The 26,781-nt window shown below is 41.2% G+C and overlaps 1 protein-coding gene across 1 annotated transcript; it reads right to left on the bottom strand.

The window, feature by feature from the left end:
• Positions 1-2,136: 2,136 nt before the first annotated feature.
• On the bottom strand, positions 2,137-26,781 carry C6 (complement C6). Its single transcript, XM_041401005.1, has 19 exons — positions 26,648-26,781; positions 25,582-25,671; positions 24,157-24,314; positions 23,194-23,350; positions 20,771-20,915; positions 20,007-20,148; positions 19,021-19,159; positions 16,855-17,055; positions 14,946-15,186; positions 14,136-14,258; positions 12,996-13,162; positions 11,342-11,567; positions 10,018-10,189; positions 8,985-9,096; positions 8,369-8,501; positions 7,192-7,383; positions 6,567-6,657; positions 4,858-5,099; positions 2,137-2,952 (listed from the first exon to the last, which is right to left on the bottom strand). Exons 3-19 carry the CDS (start codon positions 24,312-24,314, stop codon positions 2,771-2,773), a joined length of 2,823 nt encoding a protein of 940 aa, XP_041256939.1. The 5' UTR covers positions 25,582-25,671; positions 26,648-26,781; the 3' UTR covers positions 2,137-2,770.

Genomic DNA, 26,781 nt, shown 5'->3' with positions numbered 1-26,781 from the left:
GTGAGCACATGCACAGCACACAACCACTCTGAGACCAGAGGTGATGGAGAAGTGTGGGCAGTCAGAGAGCACCTGGCTGCCTTCTGTTTATCAGGAAATAACTTCATCTGACAATTTATCATGGTGAAAAGTATCAGGGATAAAAAATTCCCTTTATCAGAAATTTTGCTAGACTGGAATCAGAGGCCTGTAATGAAAAGCTAGTATTAAAGTTAGAGGATCAGGAGCAAGAAATCTTCATTGTTTGTTGGTGGTGCAGAGAGCATACACAACCATTCTGAGTGATTCTTTCTCCACAGAATGGAACCAGCAGGAAGAAACAAGGGCACTAAAATCCAATCTAAACATAATCAAATTTGCAACTCACTCCTAGGTCACCACTAGCATATTACTATAGATTTTCAGCTGGAGGAAAGCACTATAGAACTACAAAGAAAAGCCTATCTCAGGCTTTTATAATAGTTTTTACTATAAATTTTAAGCAAGAAAGCATACATTTACTGTATTTAGCAGCAGGAATAATTTCTTATTTTTCTTGTGCTCCATCAAGTTGAGACTAGCTGCTGCTAGGAGCAGCTCTAAGTAGCTTGACAATATCCCAAATATGTTTCTTTGTAGGGAAAGATAGCCACTTCACATCCAGCCCACTCCCAGCTCCCAGGTGACTTTGCCCAGCCTCTGGCAAGGTGTGACACTTGCACATAGGGCAGGTTGTTCAGTAATGGATACTTCTCAGGCACCTTTCAATGGGTGAGCAGCTGGCTGATGTGTCAGATGTAAAGGATTGTAGTGAATAGAGTCACATCAGAGTGGCAACTGGTGTTCTTCAGGGCTCCATCATGGGCCCTGTGCATCTTCAAAAGCAACTTTGGATGCAGGACTGGAAGGGATACTAATTTGGGAAGAGAAATCCTTGATGAAAGGGCTGGTCAATCACCAACATTATGAAGTTCCACGAGAAAAAAGTGTTTGATTCTGCACCTGAGACAGGTCACTCTTGGATGTATGGACAGACTGGGAAATGAGAAGCTGGAAAGCAGTGCCATGGAGAGACCTGGGCGTCCTGGTTGATGGCAATATGAAGGTGAGCCAGCAGTGCTTTGGGAGCCAGGAGGGCCAACCCTGTCCTGGGGGCATCAGGCACAGCACCAACAGCCGGGCAAGGGAGGGGATTGTCCCGCTCTGCTCTGCACTGGGGTGGCCTCACCTCAAGTGCTGGGGGGCAGTTTTGGATGCTACAACACAGAAAAGATATGAAACTATTAGAGAGTGTCCAAAGGTGAGCCATGAGAATGGTGAAGGATCTGGAGGGGAGGCTGTACCTGGAGTAGCTGAGGTCTCTTGGTCTGTTCAGCCTGGAGAAGGCTGAGGGGAGACCTCACTGCAGCTACAACTTCCTCATGAGAAGAAGAGGAGGGGCTGGCACTGATCTCTTCTCTGTGGTGACCAGTGACAGGACCAGAGGGAAGGGCCTGGAGTTGTGTCAGGAGAGGTTTAGGTTGCTGTTAGAAGAAGGTTCTTCACCCAGAGGGTGGTTGGGCACTGGAAGAGGCTTCCCAGGGCAGTGGTCACAGCATCAAGCTGTCTGAGTCCAAGAAGCATTTTGACAATGCTCTCAGGCATATAGTGTGGTCCTTGGGGTGTCCTGTAGAGGGCCAGCTGGACTTTGATGATCCATACCGGTCCTTTCCAGCTCAGCAAATTCTACAATTCTATGAATCTGTGGGGCTTTTTTCCTGATTGTCATTGTTCTGATGTTTTTTGGTAAAGGAAGAAGTGGAGTTCTGTTTTCCCCTTCTTAGAAGGCAGACTTACACTCAGATGCGTGAAATTCCGAGTGCTGAAGAGAAAATTATACTTGCAACTGCTCAGAACTAATGATTTGTGACCAAGGAATGCTGGGAGCATAGACCATGGCTGGGCTGAGGTGCCCCATACAATTGCTCTCAGGTTTGATGCTGATGCAGGTATATGCAAGGAATATGATTGTGATGTATTTCTGCAGACTCCAAGTACAAACACTTCAAGTCGAACCACATATTACATTAGAACCCTGCCCAGTGCATTGTTCATTAATGTTTATTTTATATTTAAAGTACAAACATTCTTAATTCACTTTGAGGGGTACCATAGAAATTCTCCAAGCTTCATGCTTCAGGCTTTCTGCCTAAAGTTGAAACCCAGTGAACAAACACAGAAAGCAAACACCTCCTCCCTTCAGCTACTCCAATTAAAATCACATCATTTTGATGACTTTACAGTGTTTGGTATTGCTCCTTCCATTTGTTCTGCAGGAAGCTTCTTGCTACCCCTTCCCCATTTGATGTCAGAAGTGGTGCTGAAGTGCTTGTTCTGTTTGCCTGTGTGATACAGCAGGTACTCAGCCAGTGAGACAAGAGTGAACAGCAGTCACAAGCACAAGGACAAAGCAACAAATGGCTGAGGAAAGGAAAAGTCTTATGCAGATCTAGGGGAGACCAAAGGCAATATTTATTTTTCTCCCTTTCCGTTTGTTCCCCTCCCTTCCTCTGCACATCGCCAGAGGTGTCAGCAATGACAAGTTGCCCTTTATACCCCTGAGACCAGGTCATTTTCAGACAGAAAAAAAGTCACTGCCACCCATCTCCCAGAAAGCTGTTTAACAAGCTGGATTTTTTTCTCATCCTTTTGTTTTGATCCATTTATCCTTTCATAACCAACCAAGCTTTCCTGTGGGTGGCTCGGTTTGCATTTGATGCAATGATCATGGTGTGTGCAGAGAGCGAATGGGTTATGGTAGGCAGCTCCCCTGCTCCAGCACCTGCAGTTTGATGCCAGCACATTTCATGGCTGCCAGCATGCAATGACTGACTGTCCTTCTCCTCCCCGTCGTCTCCATTTGGATGCAGTGAGGGCGGATCTCTCCTTTGGGGCACTGGTAAGGCATCAGGCAGGAGCACTGAGTCTGCGTCTCTGGGAATGGATGTGTGGAAATATAGCAGCAAATGTGATGACTTTTATACTTTGATGACATTTCAAAGTTCAACAGGGAAAAACACTAGTGGATGTTTGTGATATATTAGTTACAAAAAGCCTGTAGTGCATTCACTAGATGGTTGGATATTAGGAATAGAGGCATAATCAGCTTTAAATAACAGTTTTTTCAGCAATGGCCCATACAAAAGCAGAATTGATCTAACTGCTTTTATCCACTGGCTTTCCCTGACTTTTCTTCTAAACAAAGATATATTAAGTTGACTTTCTTTTCCCAATTATCCTTGAACACAATCTTGCTATGAAATGGAGTCTTAAGGTCCATATTGTGTCAGCTCCTATTTCATTAAAGCTCTCTTTATGAATACTAAGCTACCTACTGCTGGCCTGTGGTAAAGCTCAGTCCTGCTGGTTATTTCATTACCCATTTCTGATCTAATCAGGTTCTGACTCTTTATATTCTTTCCCAGAAATTCCCTAGGCAGAGTTTCTGCCTTCAGTTTTTTACAACATGAAAAATGTGTGCTTTCCTCCATTTAGCTTCTTTCATGGTACTGCAGTATCTTCTCTGCAGTATGTTCTGTTCCTGTGTTGATACCAACTACTCACTTCCAGGAAAAACAAAACATTCATTTCCTAAATATTTGTGCACACTCAGGAAAAGTGGACTTCTGTGGAGATAGTAAAGAGTCCAGTTCTAATCTCTTGAGCACCACACTGACAACTAATTTTATTTAATATATTTTTCTCCCCTTTCTCCTATTTTTCTGAATAGATCTCCTCTGTAGTCTTTTGAGAGAAAAACACTGAAGTGCTGGCACAAGATCCAGCTTGAAGACACTTGCACAGTAGAAGCAGAACTAGGCTTCTTAGAGGCTCTGGAATAAGCAATTAAAAAAAATTACTACATTTTTCCCAGGAGCACATGATACCTAGAGGCTCCACCAGAGCATGTCCATTGATGGACATACCTGGTCATGCCCTCTGTTTGAGCCCACAAGGGACAACAGGTCATGCAGTAATTTTACAGCCATATTCACTTCAAATTCTCTGCTGCAGAAATCTTGCATCTTCAAAACAGAGGCTTGGAATTGCTGCACACTGCTGTTGCTTTATTTATCATTACGTAGACCAGGTGTGATAAGAATCAGATTTGTCTCTGGCAGCAAGGGACGGAGTGAGCATGTCTGTCACTCAGCCTTTACCTGGCAAACACTTGATATGAGCAGAGCCAGTCAGCACCTCAGACATTTACAGAAAAACCTACTACTTATCACCGGGTTACACAGTAAATAGCCAAGCTGCACAATAGTGTTTAGAAAATAATCCTCTTAGGTTTTTTTACCAGCTTAGCTAGTTCATTAAAACTCTTGATAGACACAGTTTTCACATATGTGTATTTGCAAATTTTACCATTAAAATCCCATTAAGGCTGATGGCCCCAGTCTTGCTTTTGAAGTAGTATCATGATTTAATTTCACAATTTAATCATATGTTATAGAGGGTGTGGCCCAAATTAATTCCTGAAGTACAAACTAGGAGCTAGTAGCTTTGCAAGGAATGGGTGAAAATATTACCAACTACATTTTTGTGATTAAAGATTCAAATGTTAGTTCTCCTAAAAAAGTTATCTCAATTTCCAAGTTCCTCTTGTGCCTTTCTAATGGTAAGTAACAACACTACACTAGTTGCGAGTAAAGGGAAAACGCACATATCTAAGTGTAAGCCTAGGTAGCAGGGAGACATGGCTGAAAACACTTTCACACTCTGTGTGCCCAGAGGGACCACGCTGTCTGTAAATCCTGTACTTGGAGCAGTGAAAGTCAGTGCATTTTACTTTTAGATCCAAAGGGATGGCTGAATCTCACCATTCAGAAGTCATACCTTGACAATCCTCCCAATCGTAGCAGGTGTCATAGCCACAGGGCACTTTCTTCAAGCTATTTGTAGAGAGCTTTGCCCTCTCAATAGCCCAGTCCAGGTTGGAATTACCATGGCAAGGGCCAGCATGCAAGAAATGAAATGACTGCACTCCGAGGCACATTTCAGCTGAGTACTGACAGCTGGGCTTGGTCACATTCTGTTCAGAAACAGCATGTAGCACACAGATGTCTTCTGAGTAGTGGCTGCCCAAAGAAAGAAAAGAAAAATTATTTTAGCAGGCTACGGAACAAGTCCATACTTTTAAACAGTACATCAGCATCAGATGAAACACAGCAAAGCCATGGCCAGGATGGAGAGTCACCTAAAGACCTAAGGCTGCCCTGGCTATTGCAGGACCTGGACCTGATAAAACAAGTGCTGTGAGATGGGGAAGCTTTGGTCCTGTCCAGCCATTAGGAGGTGAAGGACATGTATCTGTACAGGAAAAAGGAGAGGCTGTTACCTCCACAAGGATGTGAAATTTCCACTGGGCCTGGGTAGGTTTCTGAGTTAATGCATCCCTGCAGCTGTGTGTGCAACTCTATCTCTGACACGCAGGTGTCTAGGGACCAGGCAAAAACAGTCATGTGGCTTGTAGTTTACTTTTTTCTGTACTGCTCTTGGTTACTGAGTGAATTCATTCCTAGAAGGTGCATGCATTTCCAAGCAGCATCATTTTGTGGGGCTTAGTCATCTTCCAAAAAGATGGTCATAAAATTATAGAATGGTTTGGACTGGAAGGAACCTTAGAGATCACAGTTCTTGCATACTCCTTGTGCATGGTGATGACATTGGAGAAATAAAGAGAAGAAAAGAGTTTCCAGGAGTCTCTGTTTCCAGACTTTCCAGGGGTCTCCAGGAGCAGAGAGCAGTGTAGATTAAAAGGATGTGCTGTGGTGTCTCATTACAGTAATGTAACTGGGTTCATTAGAGGGAGCAGATTATGGGAGGTGACCCTGCATATCAATTCAGCCATGGTGAGGGACATGTGGAGAGCTGCGTCCAGTTCTGGGCTCCTCAGCACAACAGAGGCATGAAACTCCTGGAGCAGATCTAGTGGAGGGTTACAAAGATGATCAAGGGACTGAAGTATCCCTATTATGAGAAAAAAAGCTGTGGAAGCTGTCTCTGATCAGCCTTGAGAAGACAAAACTGAGGAGGACCTCATCAGTGTCTGTCAGGGTCTGCAGGGAGGGGTCAGAGCAGGGACCGGGCTCTGCTCGGTGCTGCTGAGCAACAGGACAAGAGGCAATGGGCAGTGAGTGGTGCACAGGAAATTCAACCTGAACAGAAGGAAGAAGTGGATTGTTGTGGATGGAACAGTTTGCACAGAGAGGTTGTGGAGTCTCCCTCACTGGAAACACCCAAGCACAATCTGGACACAAGCGTGTGCCGTGTGCTCTGGGATGGCTCTGCTTGACCAGGGAGGCTGGGCCAGGAGATCACTGGGGACCCCTCCAACATAGTCCATTGTGTTATTCTGTAATTTTTTATTTATTTCATAGGCTACAAACAGGACTGCAATTTGAATACAGGGGAACAGCTAGGTAATATCTGAAGAGAGAGTAGTCTTGATTTGCAGTTGTCTTTTCCTGCTCTTCCTGTTTGGTGTCACAATGTCTTCCTGGTCTATCATTAGAGAAACTTTGATTTCTAATTACAGCACTTACCCACAATCTTCTTCTGGAGACATACAAACACACTGAGATCCAACCTGTTTTTGTCCTGGACTGCAAATACCTCTAATTTTGGTTAGCACATCTGAAACAAGAAGTGAGAACTACCATAACTAGTAAGGAGAGAACAGAAATATCTTATACTCCTACCATAAAAGCTAAAATGGATTTATTTCTGTTTGTCCTAAGTTTCTCTTTTCAAAAGCTCCCTTGTTGGCATGTCACAAGTATTTTCATCAGTCTTTGTAAAAATCACTGGAAAATAACAAGAGCAGCTAAAGTTTCAATAGAATGCATTTTCCTACTTTGCTTTCACAAAGCCTCGTTAATGCAGTTGGGGTTTAGTTTGATTTGGTTTTGATTTTAAGCAAACAGTTGCAGAGTCTCAATTTCATTATTAAAGTTTACAGTACATTGCATCAAAAAATTCTAAACTTAATGCAGAAGTTTAGAGCTGAAATTCTGTCACCATGGGAGACACAAAGAAAAACTATAATTAATGAACAGCTGCTATATGTCTTAAACCCAGTCATCAGCCTTCTAGTTCTAGGTAGCTGAAATAGACAGTACTGTTAATACCCGTAGTATGGAAACAGTAAGTATCTGCAGGCATACTAACCTTTTTCACATGTAATAGACCTCAAAATAGGAGGTACCCAGGACAAGTCTTTCCCACAGGTATACTTTGTGTGACCGGTGACTATAAACCCAGCTTGGCAGCTCAGCTTCATTGTTTCACCAATGTTGTACTGTTGCTTAAATGGGGAAATTGTGACACTGTCAGATATTGGTGGCCTGAGGCACACTGAGGCTGTAACAAACAATTAAAAAAAGCATAATTCTTTTGGTTTAATGCTCTGTGGATATTTACAGAAAGTGATAATGCTTTATCTGAAGAACCATATAAATACACTCAATAATACTGAACATTTGTCTGACATTCAAAACTAATAAAAAATTAGCATAATTAAGTCTAGAAATTTTCAGTGCACTGTCATAGTCTTTAAAATATTTTTCAAATAATAACTAAATAATGACAAAATGTTTCTAATGTATGCCAATATAAGTAATTTAATTTTGTTGTTTAAAAATAGTAAGAATGGCATTTAACAGCATTTTTTAATTTTTCCTTTTGTAAATGGAAGAAAGTCAATGGCAATAGAAAGCTCCTAAGTATATTCCAGTTCTTCTTTTTGTTAAAATGAAGACTAAGTCAATTAAAATACACCAAATTTTAGAAAACTATTGAAATCTCTCTTGTTAGCAAACACAGACCGATTCTGATCCTTAATTCTTAACTGACCTATAAATCCTTAAAGGCACTGATTTATAGCAGAGATTTTCAAGGCAGCCTGGGAGGTCATAGTTAGAAACACGTCATCCATTTAATATAAAAATAGTAGACAAATTTCTGTAGGAATTATTTCTTCTTCATAACGGCATCAACCTAAAGACATCTATGTAAGTCTGAAAACAAAAGGGGAGTTCTTTTGTTAAAGCTATTTAAAACTAGAAAAGAGAAGGATCTCGCAGCATCCATCTGAGGATTTTCTAATGCACTGCATATTACAATTTCCTTACAAAGCACATAATAGCAACACTTCTGAATTGAAAGGGGAGTGATGTAGTGACTCACGATATTTTTGCCACGTCTACATGAAATACCTTCTTAAAATGCTATCTTTTCAGATATGTTAGAGATTCATTTCTAAAAGACCTTTATTAGAATCTTTTTTGTATGTTTTCTTCCCCTTCTATTTTTTTGCTGTGCATTTTGTTCATTATGTCTTTCTTACGTTGGCACTCAATATGTTGCTGTGTCCAGGTTTGATCTGGCAGACACCGAAGGTATTGATAGCCACTGAGGCTATGCCCACTCACACACGCAATTTCAACTTCCTCCCCAACAGCATACTGGTTCTTTTCATTCTAAAAAAAAAAAAAAAAACAAAAAAAAACCCCAAACAATTAAAATAATAATAATTAAAAAAAATTTAAAAAATTAAGAATCCCACAACAAAAAGCTCTGCGAGGATCTATGGTAACGAGACTGGGCATTGTCAAAGGAAACAATAGCGAAATCCCGATAAGATGTAATGAATGCATGCATTTTCTACTCTGAAATATGAGTCATCCACTCACCAATATAATGATAACTTTTTCCAGTTGGAGTAACTGGTGTCATGGTTACCAAACAAGGATTCAAGGACCACTTGAAATGAATTTTACCTTGACTTTGCTTCAGTTGCTGGTGTAGTGTGGTGGGCTAGAGTCCTGCAGCATTCCTTGAACACAGCACTTCCACTAGCATGGTAGCTAGATTGGATATCAGGCACATACAGCAGAGAAGCTGCAAAATTTCCAATCTCTGCAACTACTACACTTTGCTTCTGTATCATTGTTCATGCTCACCCTGATAAAGCCATATTCTGGTGGTTCTGGCCTAGAACATCCAGACGCAGGTTCACCAATCAAGACATTCTCTTCTCTCTTGGCTTCATCATCATTTATACAAGGAGCACCTCTGAAAAGTGAAAATTTGCTGTAAGGCTGTATCTTAAGCATTCACATCACCAAGTAACAATGGCAGAATGTCAGGAGAGTTGCAAGTGTGTCCTGTCATCCTCCCCCTATAATTTTATTCTTTTAAATAAAAGATGGTGGACAAAACTGCAGGTTGATAAGGGGGAGAGCATGAGAGCAGTAAAAAACACTAAATGCATCTATCAACATAATTAATTAAATATTTTTGTACAGCAAGAAAAAGAGTCAGCAAAGAACAACCTAATAGGACATCTCTAAATAATCCATGTAATTCTGTTGCCCCAAGGCAGTGGTTAAAGGTGGCTGGTCTCTTATGGTGTCTAACTGAGTAACAAAGAACTGTGGAGCCCACTGCTGGTAATCCTCTCCTATTCACTCCGGCAAGGAAAAAAACCTGAAGCCTTGGGCTTGAAGATGAAAAAAAATTGAGCCAGTTTGGGGTTAGGATTTGAAGTTGAAACCACGCTAAAAAGGTACATCAGGCATACTTGGAGTGGAAATACGAGAAACTTGGTAGCTTCATCCAAACTCTCTCTGTGACTGAGTTCAGATCTAAATCTCTAAGAAAAGAGGGGATAGGGAAAAAAATAGAAACTGTGAACTCCCATGAAGAGGAGGAAAAGATTTTTCCTTGGCTTTGGAAAAGAAGCCACTCAAAGCAGCATACAAGATCTACAGGCATGCTTTAGTATTCAATTAATCAGCAATTTTCTAGGAATAAAACATTAATAAATCCAAATGTGAAGCAAATTGCAGAGATTTTCTGAGTTTGCTTTTTCTATGCTCCACCAAAGAAATTCAGAGGGCAAAGTTGTCTGCTATTTCTCCTTGGCAGTCACAGAGCCACTCTGGAGTGCTCCTTAACTATCCCATGACTAAGCAGATCTTCTGATCTTCTTACCTGTCTGTGAACACAGAGACATAACAGTCCTCCTCTTCTTCCCGCTCCCCTTCACATGGCTTCCCACCGTTCATTGGGGAGGGGTTATTGCATTCCCGGGTCCTTCTTTTTTTGAAGGAAGCATCGCATGGACTCCATTCAGACCAGCAACCCCATCGGCCATCAACAGCAACTGCAAGGAATAAAAGAGACATCATATTTTATTGGCAGACCAGTACCATACACAATATTTCTTTTAAGGCCACACATGAGAGGGATGATGGTAAATTCATATTAGCCATTTTCAGAAAATTTAAAGTTAAGGTTAAGGGAATAGCTTGCATCTAGAACATAAAGTTTTCCAAATGCTGTCCAGTTAAATTCCAGCTGCTTCATAAAAGCCAAAAATACTTTACCTCCCTATTTTTGGCTGCAAGTAACATTAAAATTCAGAAGCAGCATATTTTACACTTTTACTGAGCTCACGGATGTGTGTGTTTTCATGTACTGACAAGTTCCTTAGATAGGTCATTATTTAATGAGTTTTCAACTAAAACTGCATTCTCACACCATGTCTAAACCCCAAATCTACATCCTATGCCAGTTACATTAAAACATTACTATTACTGTTTTCTCTTAACCCCTGGCATCTATTACCTGTATCAGCATGAAAATGCATCATTTTTTTCCTTACACACCCTTTCTTCTGCATGCAATAGACTTTCTGTATCCATCTCTGTCTTCAGTTGTTTTTTCCTTTCAAAATATTCCTCCATCAGGGTCAGACAATGAGAACTGTACCTGCCTGAGTGACTTTAACTTATGCTCCCTTTTGACTGGGGAATATAAACATATATCATATCTCCTTTGTTTCCCTTAGGTATGGCACTAGTGCAAATTTAATTCAAAAACGTTTTTGCATTAAATTGCTCTTTAAATCTTCCAGAATGGTGATTATGTTCTCTCTCCTTATGACAACTGAGTTTTCCTTCTAAACTGTAATCAACAATTTTTATGTTCATTAGCCATTTAGTCTTAAGCATAATAGGCTATAGGGAAAACTAAGCAATAGGTTTCTAAATTTTTCACATCAATTATCTTTGATCTCAGCTTCACCTTTGCTGAATAGCTCATTTCAAATTACCTTAATTATGTAGATAAGGAATATTTTACCATGTCTCACACTGTCCTAGGAGTCATGGCTCTCCAGTTTGATTTTTTCATTTGCAATCTCTACATTTATGCTTTTTGGACATCACCATGTGGTAAGAAGCGCTGTGGCTTCAGCAAGGGCAGGTTATGGCAGATTAACCCCGACAAAGAGACAGCGGAAGGCCGAGGTTACCTGGAGCGTGTCCCGGAGCCCGCGTGGCGCAGTGCGGGCCGTAGGCGCCGGGCGGGCAGAGGCACAGGCACCGAGTGCCCGCGAGCACGGGCCGGCCGCCGCCGGGGCACGGCGCGCAGCGGCACGCGTCCAGCCCGCCCGCCTGCTCCCGCAGCGCCCGCCGCAGGTGGCGGCGCTTGGTCACCGCGCACGGCACGTCCCGCACCAGATCCACGATGGGCGACACCTGCCAGAGAGCCGGACAGTCAGCGGGAACCGCAACCCCTTGCTGGGGCAGCCAGAGCTTTTTGAAGGAGCTAGAGGCTGTATCACACAGGAATTACGGATGTTATAAAGGAGCACGGCAGTGCTATACATATATGTTGTCCTGTTTCAGTGCTTGTATCAGAGCCAGGCAGTGAAACACTGGCTGCTCTGACAGTGCATCTGTAGTTCAACAAAGCTGAGAGGTCACCTGGGGCATCTGAGGGAAATGGATCTCTCAGGGTAAGTAACAGGACATGGGCCCTGTTCTTTTATCTCCCCAGTTTAGGACTCTATGAGCAAGGGGAGAATCAACCAAGTGGGATACTATGTCCTAAAATTCAGGACACACTCTACCACACATCACATCACTATGTGATGTAGTATGGTTGTGTTTGAGGGTCCCAGGATGAGGGAAGAGATGAGAATCTTGACTCCATGTTTCAGAAGGCTGATTTATTATATTATGGTATTATATTATATTAAAATGCTATACTAAAACTATGCTAAAAAGAATAGAGAGAAAGGATCTATCAGAAGGCAGGAAAGGAAAGGAAGGGAAGGGAAAGGAAAGGAAAGGAAAGGAAAGGAAAGGATAGGATCTTGTGATTGCTCACAGCCTTGACACAGGTGGCTGTCATTGGTCATCAAGTAAAAACAATTTCACATGCTGGGTAAACAGTTCTCCAAATCACATTCCAAAGCAGCAAAACATGGAGAAGCTGAAGCTTCCCAGCTTCTCAGGAGAAAAGATCCTGGTAAAAGGATTTTTCATAAAATACGTCTGTGACAATGTAGGGTTTGCTTGCATCCAGTCCCTGTCATGTCAGACATGTCATCCCTGTGTTGCCTTCAGGAGTTCAGCAGCTGCAGCAGGACAGACCTCAGTGGATGCTGCATTCAGGCAGGTTTTGCTGTTTGCCTCAAGTGCTGCTGAGCAGCTGCTGCACCAGCTGAGAAGGGAGACAGCTTGGTGCACTCACAGCAGCACCGGCATGCTGCACTGAAGGAGGAGGACAGAGACAGAGGGTGTTGCTGTTTTATTTAAGTTTAGCTATGTGACACACTTTGCAACATAGGCCTGACAAGGGAATGATACCATGTACTGTTTTCCTGCACAGCAACTAACCCCTGCCTATGCCTGAGCTCCTGCTGGTGTCAGAGCAAGTAATTCACATTCCTCACTCTTAATCCCACTCTCCATGGACAATGCAAAACAAGTGTGCCTTATAAACCAACATGCATAAGAAGTTGTTCTAATAAAAGTTCTGTATGTGTATGTTACGCCCATATTTATCTACATTCATTCACACACATCATCATCCCTGTTTACAGGGAAAAAATATCTGCACAGCCCTATGAAGAGCAGTTAGTCTTTGTTATCTCAGTGTTTTTTTTGTTCTTCTCTTACCTCAAAGTCAATCACCACAGGATTGTCCTTTGTTGATTCCAGCCAGTCTCTGAAGACTGTGTGTCCTGGAAAAGCCCCCTTTTTCTCCCAGGCCAGAGCTGCTGCATACTCTGACCTGCCACCTTTTACCAGGGAAATTGATCGTTCGGCTGACTCCAAAATGGAACCTGAAAGATGATTCCATCACAGTATTTTCAGAAAAAGGCTTTCAAAGACAGCATATGTGACAACACAACTATAAGAAAAAGTATAAGAGGATATTAAAGAATATACTAAGATTAGTTTTTTTAAACTATCCTTGGAAAAATGAAGTAAAAATCTCAGAACAATCCCTGCCTGCTATGACAGAAGCCTGTGATAATATTTCAAATGAAAGTGTTTGAGACCTGAGCCGTGGAGATATCCAGAGTGTAAGACAGTAGTGGAAAATGCAGAGGATGCAGTAGCCTCCTCTAGAGCACACAGCATGGTAGGAGACTACCTCTTGAATGCACAGCATGGCAGGTTCAGTCCTTGCTGTAAACATCCAAGTAAAAGATATTAATCAACTACTGAGGACGAAAACATGGTGGAAGTGATGACCTATCCTTAGTGATGCAGAACATGACTCCTGCCATTCTCATGGAAAATGCACCAGCTTACTGCAGTTTCTGAGACACATTTCTGGCACCCTGGTACCTAAATATCTTCTTGGCTTGAGGAGGGGGGGAAAGAAAAGTCAGGGAGTGTGTTATTGCAGCCCAACTCTCTCAAAGAGCTCTGAGCAACCCTTAAAGAAGACCAGGGACTGAGTCATAGACACAAATTTCTAGCTTTGCTCATTTTTCAGTTCAGCATTCCTGGCCCTGGACCCAGGGTGAGGGTAATGTTTGGCAGATCTGTGACCAGCTGGAGAGCCAGTGATACCAGATCACCAGTGATGGCACTCCAGAGCAGAGAAATAGCACACCTACATCATCATTTCTTTTGCAGATGAGAATCTGATTTCAGTGCTTGTATCAGAGCCAGGCAGTGAAACACTGGCTGCTCTGACAGTGCATCTGTAGTTCAACAAAGCTGAGAGGTCACCTGGGGCATCTGAGGGAAATGGATCTCTCAGGGTAAGTAACAGGACATGGGCCCTGTTCTCATCATGCTCACCTTCATGTTTCACAGTCATCCTGTTTGTGGTGCATCTGGTACTGACTTTCTTTTTCTTCTTGAAGAACACACGCCTGGTTGTTTCTGTTCGGACACACTCTGTTGATTCCTCAATAGACAGGCCTAGAAATAGCACACAGCAGCATCTCTATCAGCACAACTATGATATATGGTGGGCATCATGCCCTAAGCTCCCACACTGAGGTGAGCCAGCAACCTCCCATGCTCCTCATCAGCCTCTGGAGATGTCACTACAGCAGGCACGTGCTGCCCCACGTACCGTGTTGGACAGAGGTATGCTTCAGCTACCCTCCTATGCCATGCAAGTTACAGCAGTGGCATTAAAGGTCACAACTTTTCACTTTAGATTTCCATTTTTGTGGTGTTGTATTTTCATTTTGAGAGTCTAGAAGTCATGGGAAAATTTTAAAGTAGTTTCTAATCCAGACCATCAACTTTATTGGCTGCATCCCAAAAAGTACCCCTTATACCTCTCAGACCTCAGTCCCATGCTGTAGGAACAACTGGAACAACTTTTCCTGGTGGCACCTGGTCTTGGTCTGAAGTTCTTAAGTGGTTTCACTGAACACAGTGACATTTACCAAATAAGGAATCTCCTGAACTTTTCAAATACAGTGTAGAGCAAAAATTTCTTCTTGCTCTATATGTAAGCAGTGTGAGTAATTAATGAGTCTGTGAATGTCTAAAGAATTTTTTGCTGTTGAAGAACTTTGTGGTGTAAGACCTAAAAGCAGGGATAAGAAAAGCTCTTAAACAAATAATGATATTTTCTTGTTAAAGATTGCATACCTGAGTTCTGCAGTTCGTCAGAGCTATATTGGTAAAGAATATCATAGGAACCACCCATCTTCCCAGAGGTGTAGTAATGAGTGCCAAAGTCATCAAATATTCTGCTGTATAAAGCATAGTTGTACTCCAGGGGCAACTGGTTAAGTGCTTTTAGAAAGACGTCTGATAGCTGCAGATCTGACTGTTTCATTGTGAAGTTTGCAACAGAAATTACTTTATGGACTCTAATAAAGTTGGAATTCTAGAAATAAGAAAAGGGGAGTCTTAGCACCTTCAGAGGGAAGTAAGTGAAGAAACTAGAGGAGCCAAGAATATTAATATCTTATTTATACATATTTTAACATATAGGTCTGTATGAAACGTCCCAAAGCACAGTAAAGTTCCCCTCTCCTTTTAAGTGATGAATATAGTCTTTTTTCACTCTATAAGGAGGTGTTGCAAATTTACTCATAGGTCTCTCAAACATACACAAGTACACATCTGCCTACAAACACTCACGAATACAATTTATGGAGACAGAGAGGCTTCCTGTCTGATACAGTTGATAACACAAGGAAGACCCAAGGTAATAGTCCTGCTGTTCATGAGAAAGGATTTAAAACCATGTCATCTTTAGCCAACACCAGACTAAGTTATTGGTGGGTATCTGTGATTTCACATAGTCATGTAATTGTTTGGGTTGGAAGGGACCTTAAAGACCATCTAGGTTTAACACCACTGCTGTGGGCAGAAACAAGTTCCTCTGGACCAGGTTGCTCAAAGTCACATCAAGCCCAGCCTTGAACACTCCCCACGATGGGGCGTCCACAGCTTATCTGGGCAACCTGTTCCTGTGCCTCACCACCTTCCATGACAACAATGCTGAAAACCAACATATATGCAAAATAAATTTTCTGTTGGAAGTTTAACCTAAATTAACATTTTCATAATTAGCTCTGGTCTAGGCTTAAACCAATAAGAAGCCACTGTTCCCCCAAAATAAACTTGCCATTGTACAAGAGAGCTGCCTGCTCTGTGTGCATGGGCATGAAAGTGAGCAGGTTTCCAGCAGCTGGAACTTCAGGATAGTTGTATTCAAACTAGAAGCAGTGAGCTGTTGAAGCAATCAAGTTGCTTAACCATTAGGACAAGTGAGCAAGTTCTGCAGCAAACTTCCATCATAAGAAATCTTAATGTTAAGACTAATATTTTTGTCAAGTTTCACTGTAATTGCATTAGAACTCCTGGGTTTCAACAGGCCTTAGCTTCATTCATTCCTATGGCCTTTCCCATGCAGAAATGCAAACAATAGCCCATCATTTACTGACATTAAGGTATAAAAATACATAATCTTTTACCCTACCAGTATTAATTTGCTTTAAAGGCAGAGAATCTTCTGGAAAAAATGTTACCTCTTCTGAGAAACTTTTCTGTGGGTGTGTTATTTCTGAGATTATCTTTATGACCAAATGCATCTTGGTGTTTGAGACTCCAACATGAGACTCCAATATGCAACTTAGTTACCAAATAAAAAAATAATGTAGATTAATACCCAGTACATGCATATGTATAACATTCTTGAGTGCACTTCCTTTATATTTTAGTTGTCTGCTGCTGTTAGGTATTATGCCCTCTTAATCTAATTAGGGTAGGGGAAGGAGTGGCTTACTGAATATGTCATACGCCAAATCTATGCTTTTTAAAAGCAGAACAAGCCTATGTTTTCTGTACTAAACTCAGAAAACCATGATGCATTACAAAAGGTATGTTACAACCAGGAGCATGTTGTAGTGTCAGAAGAGGATTTTTTCAATACCTAATTCTAGTGGGCCAATGTCTTGATAGGGAAAGTAGCCTTTGGCAGCTCAGTTCTGGAATGAGCAGACACAAATCAACTGAAAGAAAGAAACTGAAGGCAATATTCAACTACCTTTTCATATGAGGCTTCAATAGCTTTCTTGAAGGATGAAGATGATGTAACCTGGACCCGTGTCTTTCTTGAGAATAAAAATGGGATACCAGAAGAACGTTTACCACTATGAGTGGATGAACTACTGTCAGAAGCCCTTTCACTCAGGGGAGTTAAATCTTTGTAGAAATCTGATGTGACATCATCCTCTTCATCTGTTACCTGGCAATTCAGTAAAGCAAAATGCATTTGCATAATTGATAATATGAAACAGAAAACCATTAAGCAAAGAATTCTTGATTTTTTTTTTATGTTTTTAAGTGGAAAAAGTATGCCCGATTATTTGAGATGTGAAAGTAAGCTACACAAAAGATGAAGCTGAGAAAGGCTAAGAGGCAAAATGAGTACAAGCTAAGAACCAGACTTACTAATAGTTGTTTATACAACAACAGAAAAAAAGACAATGTAGCACTTTCTTCTAAAGCTTCTCACCACTGGACCCTAAACCTTAGGAATATTTTTCAACAAGTTCCAACATACTTTAAAAAGAATTCCAGACATACATGTTGTGTCCACATCGTGACTACTACCCAACCCCATGGCTTCTGTATTGTACAAGACAAGAGTTTGGTGCTTCCTGACCTTTCTTTTCAATTTCCAGCTAGAAGAATGAACAAGATTCCACAGGAGAGTCTTAGAGTATGCTTGGACTGTTAGCACCTATACTGCATGATGGATTAAAGGCACATGAAGAGGAATTGTGAGCAAACCTGGTGATCAAGTTGGTAAACCTCCAGTGATGGTGTTTAGCAGAGCACCAAGACAACCTCAGCATCAGATCAGAAATTACTTATTTCCCAAAATTTGGGAAAATCCCTGTGTGTTTTTGAATAATGAGATTTTTTCCCCTCCTCTAGAACTGTTTGCTTAATAGGGCTGCTAGGGATTTGGGGAAATGAGGTGGCCCATTCTTCCCCCCTCCTTTAAATTTTTCAAGAAGTTTTACTCTTTTGCAAGAAAACAGACTGGAGTTCCAAGAAGCCCAATCCAGTGACTCTTCTATATGAGAAGCTGCTCTAAATGTTAAAAGATAAAGGTGCACTGCTAAAGGTGAATTTCACAAACCCTTAACAGTTCTGCAAATGGACATCAGTAACTTAATGAACTTTACTGGCTATAAAGAGACCTGGGCAAACCAAAGGTTGGTTTTCCCCTTTGAATATTTCTGCAGACAGTAATTTTTCACCATTGTTGACAGATCCTACATGTCATGGCCAATTCAACTGCAGTTTCTGTGGAATGTAGCAGGGTGTCCTTTTTTCAGTTGCCTCTGTTAAAGTAATCCCAAAATCTCACAACACCTGTGGCAAAAATCACCAGTTTTCATCCATAAGATGAGCTTTTTTTCACATCCTGCATTCTTTTTTTCCCAATGCAGCATCTACTGGCTTCAGACAGGGCCTGATCATATGAACACAGGCAGATGTTGTGCCCCAACCACAGTATTCAAAGCATTTTCTGAATGCTAGTGTCCATAAAAGAGGTATTAGTGGTTCCTAGATTTTTTATAAGATACACTCCATGTTCATTTTGGTCATTCCCCAGCCTGTCCTGTAAGGCTCCTCTCCAGGCTGTGTGTATTTTGTCCTCCTGCTTTCCAGGCTGAGTGCCTGCCTCCTTTCTTTGCTGCACTGTGGAGGGACTGGGCAGGGAACAGGCAGGACTGAGGGGTTGCAATGGCCCAGGGAAGAACTGGATCCCAAGGCCGCAGGTGACAGGAAGGAAGCTGGAGTCAGTAGCTGCAGCCATTGGTTCTCCAAGTGCACAGAAGTGATGCTGGAATAAGCTTTGGAGTTGAACAAAACTCTGCCTAGATGAGTCGGACTAGGAGAAGGCCCTTGGTACCAAGCTGGAAGAAAATAAGGCTGCAGCCACTGGAAGCAGGAGAAGCTCAAATCAATTATATTGACTCTGATATATGGAGCATTGAGTTCACACAGATCTGAAAAGCATGAGTGGAGCAGGAACTCTTATCCCCTTTCCACACATCAACTGAAGCATGTTCAAGCCTCACCAGGTTGAGAGATTTTGTTCTAAAACATACAGTACTACCTAACACTTAAGCACTTATTTTGGATGGTGATTACAGTGAGGGTTTTATGGCTAGGAGCTGCTGCCTGAGAGTACCTGAAAGCTGACGGCCTCCAGATTCGCAGGGACACGATACAATTTCCTTGTCTCATTGTGCTTCACTGTTGTGCACCGTCCTCCATTGAATGAGTTGCCAAGAACTTCCCCTCGGCTCTCTCCTGACAGAATGTGAAATCTGACAAAAAATTTATTTCCAGAGATTAAACAATTCCAGAAAGATGTATGGACTTGAAACATTTCATGGTATACAGCTGCAGTGAGGTATTGTAGATTGGATTGAGAGCATGAGCATCTGGGTCTTGTTACTGCTTTGAAAGGAATTAAAATAATTTCTCTTTCACACTAAATTCACCTGAAAATGCAGTAGTATTTTTTGCAGTAGCATTTTCTTACTTTCCAGCAGTGCATAACCTTACTGATAACCCCAAAGTCAGCATAAGGCAGTCAGTTTTAAGTGGAGAACATAAAAATATTCTAGGAAAATGAACTACTCATTGTCTATTTCTACCATAAGTGATGTTACTGGACCACAGTTCAAAAATCAATTAAAAAATGCAAGTCTGCTAGGGATAGGCATCCCATGTTTAGGCTTTATATTGCTTTAATTAATAGTGTGGAAGTAGGTGGTATCTTGTGAAATGTCACACAGACAAACAACATCTGTAGAGAAGCATCCTCAAATTTCTGAAGCATTTGGCACGACGTACAGGTAGGTAATTCCATGAGCTGAAGTTGCCCATACATGCTCTGGTTGCTGTGGGACAGAACAACTGACCTGGGGACAGTGTTCCTTGACACCTCTCCGTCTGGTCTGCCAGCAGTGCAGAGCAGGACTGGAAGATGCAGCAGGCCAGTCCTAGTCTAATTTTTTTGTTGTATTTTTATAATTTCTTGCCAGTTTTAATTTGAGAGATTATATGCTTTAATGAATGCTCTCACATGCTTACTGGGAATTATTTTGTTCATGTAAATTAGCGAGGTAACAACTAAAGCTTACAAAAAGATTAGCAGAATTGGCTTACCCACTGCCTATTAATTGCACACCTGGGATGCTCTCATACTTTCGGTTACATACAGTCTTTTTCTTTCTACAGTTTCTTTCATCAGAGTTGTCCCCACAGTCATTTTCTCCATTACATTCCAGTGTTTTTGAAATACAGCGACCTGCACCAGAGAAACAGCAGCAGCAAAGGTTCATCATGTCTAAATGCGGAAAAGGGCAGTCTTGTCTTTTTCCCTTGCAAAGGTGTGAGCTTGCCATAGATGTTAACACTGAATTAGAATAAAGCCAGGATTATCCCAATTAAGAAATTATTATTTCAATTCTGTAAGTTTTGCCTCATTTCAAAGCTGCAAAGGCTTAATTTTAAGTTTGGCAAAAGGATATGTGGATAAAATTATTTAGTTTAATCAGGTATATTTAAATTGAAGCAAACAAAAAATAGCCACAAACCTAATAAAAATAGTGAGAATTTATGTTCAGACAAACTCTACCATTATGTTTGTATATGAAAAATTTGTGCAAAGAAATATAATTGGAACAGTACTACTGTCCAGCTATCATGATCATAGTGACACCCCTGGCTACAGACTGCATTTTAATTACTTATAGAAACAACTGAAAACATAAGCTGTTACTAATACATATAAAATCCTCACATAACTTTTCTCCCTGGTCCATTTCCCCTAGAATTTTTGCATGGAATGTATGGATGTCTTTTGTCTCAGTATCTAAAATTTGACTAAATGGTAATGCTGCAGTTACAACAATGGGGATTATCATTACCACTCTCACACCGAAATTTATTCTTGCAGTCAACTTCCACTATGTTGCAGAGCTTAGCTGGGAAACATGGACGGGAATCCACCAGTGGCTCGGTACAGTCCTGGCCCCCAAACTGGGATGGTCGCAGGAGAGGCCGGGTACGGAACTGAAAGGCAGAAGAAACAAACCCAGGGTTGTTTTTGGGAGCTGTTTGTAGCTAAGTCCCACCCCAGGCAGAGCCACACGCATCAGTGCTGCTGAAGCTTTATCAGAACCACAGCCCTGAAGGAAATAATCAGTGATTCTTGTCCTTCCATTCTACCATGCCATCATCCCAGGTGAGGCAGGCAGGGAACTGGTATCCAAGAGCCTCATTAGTCCTGATGGAGCATAAATGATTAAACTGCAGACTGCCTGGTCTACATCACCCAAGGAATCAGAAATTCCATCCCTGTATCTTCAGTATAGGCAGTAGAAAATTATGTGAGAACAGGCTTACAGAGATTTTTCCTGTTTTTTACCATCTCTGTTGAATTAGAAATACTCTGACAGTGACAACCCAGCTGGCTTGACTCCCACATGTGGGACCGCTTGTCTGAGGAGAACTGGATTACTTGAGAGGACAGAAAAGCTTTCCCTGAAAGTTTCTGGGAGCTCATTGAGTTTTCTTTCCCTCAGACAGCACCCTCCACACAGAACAGTAAAGTTGAAGGATGATAGATAAACCACTTCAGATATATTTTCCACTCCACTTCACAGAACTTCTGGTGAGACCTGTCTGTGTGTGCCTGAACAGATTCTCCTCTAAGAATTTTTCCCACTGGAAAAATATGGTTCCTTGCAGACTTCCCTCCCTGTAGACAGACCCTGTAGACAGGGCAGGAAGATTCTAGTGAAAATAAGTAACCAAGTGACTCTGAAGGGAGAGTGCTAAGAGCAACACCAGAAAGTCTTCAGGCTCATGAGAACCATTCTTTACTCTCCATTTCAGTTTCATAACATTCACTATATTATTTGTCAGAGCTTCCACTTCTTTATCCCTCCCCATCAATGGGAACTTGCTTACACTAGTCCTCATTCTTACACTGTAAGCCAGGTCCTCCATTCTGTTGTTTATTCCTATTTATAAATGACACAAGCAATGATCTTTACAGTTTGTAGGGGAAAATGGACCACAGTCCACAAAAGCACCTGTTTGTTTTAAGCATATATGTTGTATCAAGACTTAATACTAGTAAAAATGACTACATTTATATGTAATATAAGGTAAGAAACTCAGACATATAAGAGGGTATTGAAATCAGTTCAGTTGAGAGGACCACTCCCTTTCACTTCTTGAAACTTTCTGTGTCCCAGTCTCTCACTGATTCTCCTTATTCTGCTCTAATACTGCCCATTCCAATTGCAACCCCACAGGCTGGTTCACCTTTCACACGTAGAACAGCTTTTGTGTGTCTTTCTCACCCTATTTGGGCAACAGAAAGTTAGATATATGTGTAAAGATATACTTATGATGTCTGACAGGTTTTTCAGGGTTGCTTTTTGCTTTTCAGGCATGGATTTCTGAAACCAAAGGGTACATGCAGAGGGACATGGGCTGTGCCTGTACAGAACCGCAGAGTTGCTCTCATGGTTAGCTTCAAAGCTCATACCCACCAGACATACAATTACCCCACACAATCTGCTGTCCTCTATCTTCTACAACCTTACATTTGACAGGCCTTGGTTTGTTTAGGTCAAATTCACTTTAACCTGATTTTTCTTTTCTTCCCTCTCTACTGTTTCACCTCTAAGTGTACCATCGTCAACAGAGAAAAGCCCAAGAGGAAAAAACACCATCCTGGGTGTTTGTCCCACAGATATTAGCATATCTACTTGTGGAGGTGGGTGGATTTCTACATGCTATGAAGGTTCAGGGAATGATGCTCTGTATTTCTTAAGAGCAATCTCAAACTGACCCTGACTATCAGTGTAAGATACAGCCTGAGAATTTCTAGCCAACAGAAATTAGGATTTGTTGACTCTATTCAAGAGATGATTTGATCATATTTTTCATGTCTTTAGAACATACAGAATGTTATGGATAAGCAAAGATGCTGTGACTTTCTCCTGCTTAAGCCAACATTAACACTTTACTGAATACAATTCAGTTGATTCTTTTTGCGAAAAATTCACCTTTAACTATGGCAGTGGAAACTTTGAAGCAAGTTTATGATAAGCACCACAAGCAGTATCATAAATAGATTTACTCTACTAAAACCCCTTTCTGGTTTGATCTGCTTATTTTAACTTGCTCTCTTCAGCTCCTACTGTATAATTCATAACCAATTTCCCTTGTTAACTTAAACTCTAATTTTCCAGATTAATTGCTGTAAAGTTGAAACAAAGAGATCATCTTAGCATAATTTCTTGCATTTAGCCCATATAATGTATTTTCTACCTACTTGTTTTTTAACACAGGGGTCACATTCTGACCAAGGGCCAAAGTCTCCAAGCTGACAGTTGATAGGACATGTTTGCTGGTTACATGGACGAGATTCTTGCTTTTTGCACAGCTGGTCACAGAAGTTTTGGCTATAATATTCATCCATTCTTATTTGCCTAAAAAAAGTTTAAAAAATTATGTTAGGAAAGAATAGACAGACCGTAGGTGTTCTCTACTTGTGGGTGAAGGCTGACAAAATTACTTGAACTAAGAAATGCTGAGAGATAATACACATTTGGCAGAACGTTGATTACAAGAAAAATCCAAATATGCCTTAAGTTTAAAGAGCAATTCTTTTTGATTCATGTCACTTCAGATGTCCCAGAGGATAGCTACAGACAGAGCCAGGAGGAAAAGAGAGGATTTCTCATAAGTTTAGATTATACCACAGTGCTGCATCAAATTTGATGCTGCTGAATCTTTATTTGACATCATCTGTTGTCATAAAACTAATGGTGCAGGGAGGAAATTTGGAGCTCGCTCCTCCTGTGGCATTGTGCCAGTGCAGGGCCCCCAGAGCCTCATGTGTCTGCAGGAGCTGAACACCCAAATCACACTGCCAGCAAGGCCACTGCAGGACCTGGCTGTCCTCCCCTCATTACATCTATCAGCAGATATTGGTTTGTTTGGAGACACTGGCTCCTAGGATTAGAATGGTCTGAGTTAGAAGGGATCTCAAGGATCTTTAATTCCAGCCCTTCCCTTCCCTCCCTGCCTCACAGGCAGTAATGATCTAGACACTAAATTTTGTAATTTTAAAGCATTGTGATTAAAAGATGATCTATTTATCTGCTAAACACTTGAGTATGACAATTTTTCTCAGTATATTGTGGAAGGTGGTGATTTGGACATGGGTGCCACTCTCCAGAAGTGTTATTTTTCACAGAAGAGAAACAGAAGCAGTGAGATATCTTGGCCCTACCTGTGCCTGGTCTGTGTGCCAAAGTTGCAGGTCTGTGAGCAGGCAGACCACGACCCCCATGGGTAATGTTCACAGTAGCACCCCTGGCTGCTCCCAATCACCAGGCTCAGCAGGACCAGGAGCACTGGCACAGTCATGCTCGTGGCAAATGTGTCCATCTACAGAGATGAGCAACAAAAGCTCAAGAAACTATCACTTAGTTATGCCAGGGTTCTTACAGAGATGTCTCTTCTGAAACTCACAGTCTATAAATCTGCTTCAAAATACAAAGGTGCCAAGCAGAACATCTAGAAAGGGAGAATCATGCATGATAGACATATAATAATAGACATAATACAGTAATTCAGTCAGTACTTCAAGGACTAGAAGTCACAATGGTTTTTTTGGCCACTTATTTATCAGGAGCACTAACACAATTGTGCATTATTGTTGTTTCAGATGTTGCTTATAAATTATTTTGAATGTGACAAACAAAGATATGTTATTGTTCTTCATTGCTCAGAAGTATCCTCAAAAATATTTTCTAGAAATAAGAATAAAAATATGAGAGTTCTTCCTATACAGTGTGTAAAACAACAAACAAGACCTTAAGACTAGGCAGCCCCACCTACTAGCCTGTTACAAATTAATTTTTACATGCCTATAAAAACTCTTTGCATAAGCATTTTTTGCAGTGAATTCTCCCTTCTCAAAGTTTTGACTAGCCTGTTGAAACTGCAAACCATCACTATTCAAAGCTGATCTGAATTTTTCACCAGCAGTAGAAAGAGAGCATCTAGCCTGTTTCTCACTCCAGTGGTCAATCAAACTTTATTTGCTGAGACAGGAGGTTATTGGCAGCATTTAGGAAGTAATAATACTGGGTAAACCAAAAAAAAAAAAAAAAAAAAAAAGGAAAAAGAAAAAAAATCCAGAAAAAAAAAAATGATGCAAACCTCATCATGAGGTTGAATCAACACTAAATCTGATAAGCTGTTACAGTGGAGCATTATAAATCTGGTTTACCTCAAAAATCCCCCCCAAATTCAGTAGGACATTTAAAAACCAAAGTATTTAAAAAAAAAAAAAAATACTCCAAAATACTTAGTTTCAAAAAGTTTGAAATGAACTGTGCACTTGTTTTTTTGCTGTTTTTTTTTTCCTTTAAGGTTTTTAGCCACATATGCTATTATGATTTTTCTACTTTGCTGAAAAAAAAAAATGAAATTCCATCAAATCCAGCCATTGCTTCCTCCCTTAGCAAAGAAAGGCAGTAGGTCTTCACACTATTGTGCAGTGAGAACTTGCAGCAATTTTTACATGGAAAGCTTATGAATGAACAAGCCTTTCAGAGAGATTTAAGTATAATCAAATAAAAATATGATAAGAGAGAGGAAGTAGCAGTCTTGCCAGTGAGAAGAGAATAGATATTTTCTTTTTCCTTACCTGACTTCCTGGCTTCTTGCACCAACAATGCCGGCTTGGAAAAGCGACGAAGCCCTACGCAACAATTACTTGCTTTATTCCATCACTGTGCTGTACATAGAGAAACACTCTTTATTCTCATCAGTGAGCAAAACATTAACCCATCAGTGCATCAGAAACCATATAAATATTAGCCCATGAGAGAGTAATTCAACATTTTAAAGAAATAGAAGAAAACCTACTAAACACTTTTCCTTAGGTCTGGTAACCTGTGTGCATTGAGGCAACCAAAAATAAAAGTCCTCCTTTCTAACTCACTGTAAGTTTGTTACCTGAAAAGTCAGTGTATGTTGCAGACTCATGCCGCCCTGCTGTGGTTCACTGCAGCCTTTGAAATGAAAGGCCAGAGGCTTTGTTTGATTTGGTTATGTTTTAATGAAGGCAAATTGATCTGGTGGCAGGAGTGCTCACGAAATGGCCTCTGTACCCCCAGGGAGATGTGTTCTACAGAAGTGTGGAGAGCCACCTCTTTGTACAAATGCAGCTGTCCAGGATGAGCCAGGAGGAATCAAAGTTCACTTGCATTGGGCCACAGTGGCTCAATGCACTGCAGGTCTCTTTGTGCTGACCCAGAGAGCTGCACAGCCTCTCTGACTTCAGTCTGACAGCAAGACAGAATTTGGTAAGAAGGCTCATGCTTGTAACTCATTACTGCTTTCACAAGGAAACAGGAGACAGAGTCCAGGCTCAGGCAAAATACCTGTCTGCTGCTGCACCATCTCCACCAAAGGGGGTGCAGAGAAAGCAGAAGTCCAAATACATTTGAGGTTATTTACAGCTGTTTGCCTTTTGCCCTCGAAGGCGAGATGTGTTCTCTGACCCTGGGCAAGTACAGCCAGCAGACAAGGACTGTGAGCCTCTGTCCTGCTGCATGGGCACCATCTCACGACTGAGGTGCCAAGGTAGGCATTGAAATGGTAAATGAGAGAATACACACATGCAGAACAGAAACAGCAAGGGCAAGTACAAAACAAGGAAGCAGTTTGCCCTTAAAAAAATAATCACAATATGAAATAGAATCCCTCACCTTCCAAATACCCAGCAAGGATTCCATGCAGAGGGCAATCCTGCATTGGGTCCCCTTGACTCCATTGGACTGGCAGAAATATGCCAAGATGTCAGAGTTCTCAAAACATATTTCCCAATTTGTTGGGATCCAAG

The sequence above is a fragment of the Onychostruthus taczanowskii genome, unplaced genomic scaffold, assembly GCF_017590055.1.
Source record: "Onychostruthus taczanowskii isolate IOZ18803 unplaced genomic scaffold, ASM1759005v1 scaffold180, whole genome shotgun sequence".
NCBI lineage: Eukaryota > Metazoa > Chordata > Aves > Passeriformes > Passeridae > Onychostruthus > Onychostruthus taczanowskii.
This window is presented reverse-complemented; position numbering and strand designations above follow the sequence as displayed.

What these genes read in the sequence shown, in the direction of transcription:
- C6 (XM_041401005.1), bottom strand. Translation starts at nt 24,314, where the DNA reads ATGGACACATTTGCCACGAGCATGACTGTGCCAGTGCTCCTGGTCCTG. An exon ending in TTGAAGCCTCATATGAAAAG is followed by an intron (nt 15,187 to 16,854) that starts GTAGTTGAATAT and finishes TCTTATTTCTAG; the next exon opens with AATTCCAACTTTATTAGAGT. An exon ending in GCAACATATTGAGTGCCAAC is followed by an intron (nt 7,384 to 8,368) that starts GTAAGAAAGACA and finishes TGTTTGTTACAG; the next exon opens with CCTCAGTGTGCCTCAGGCCA.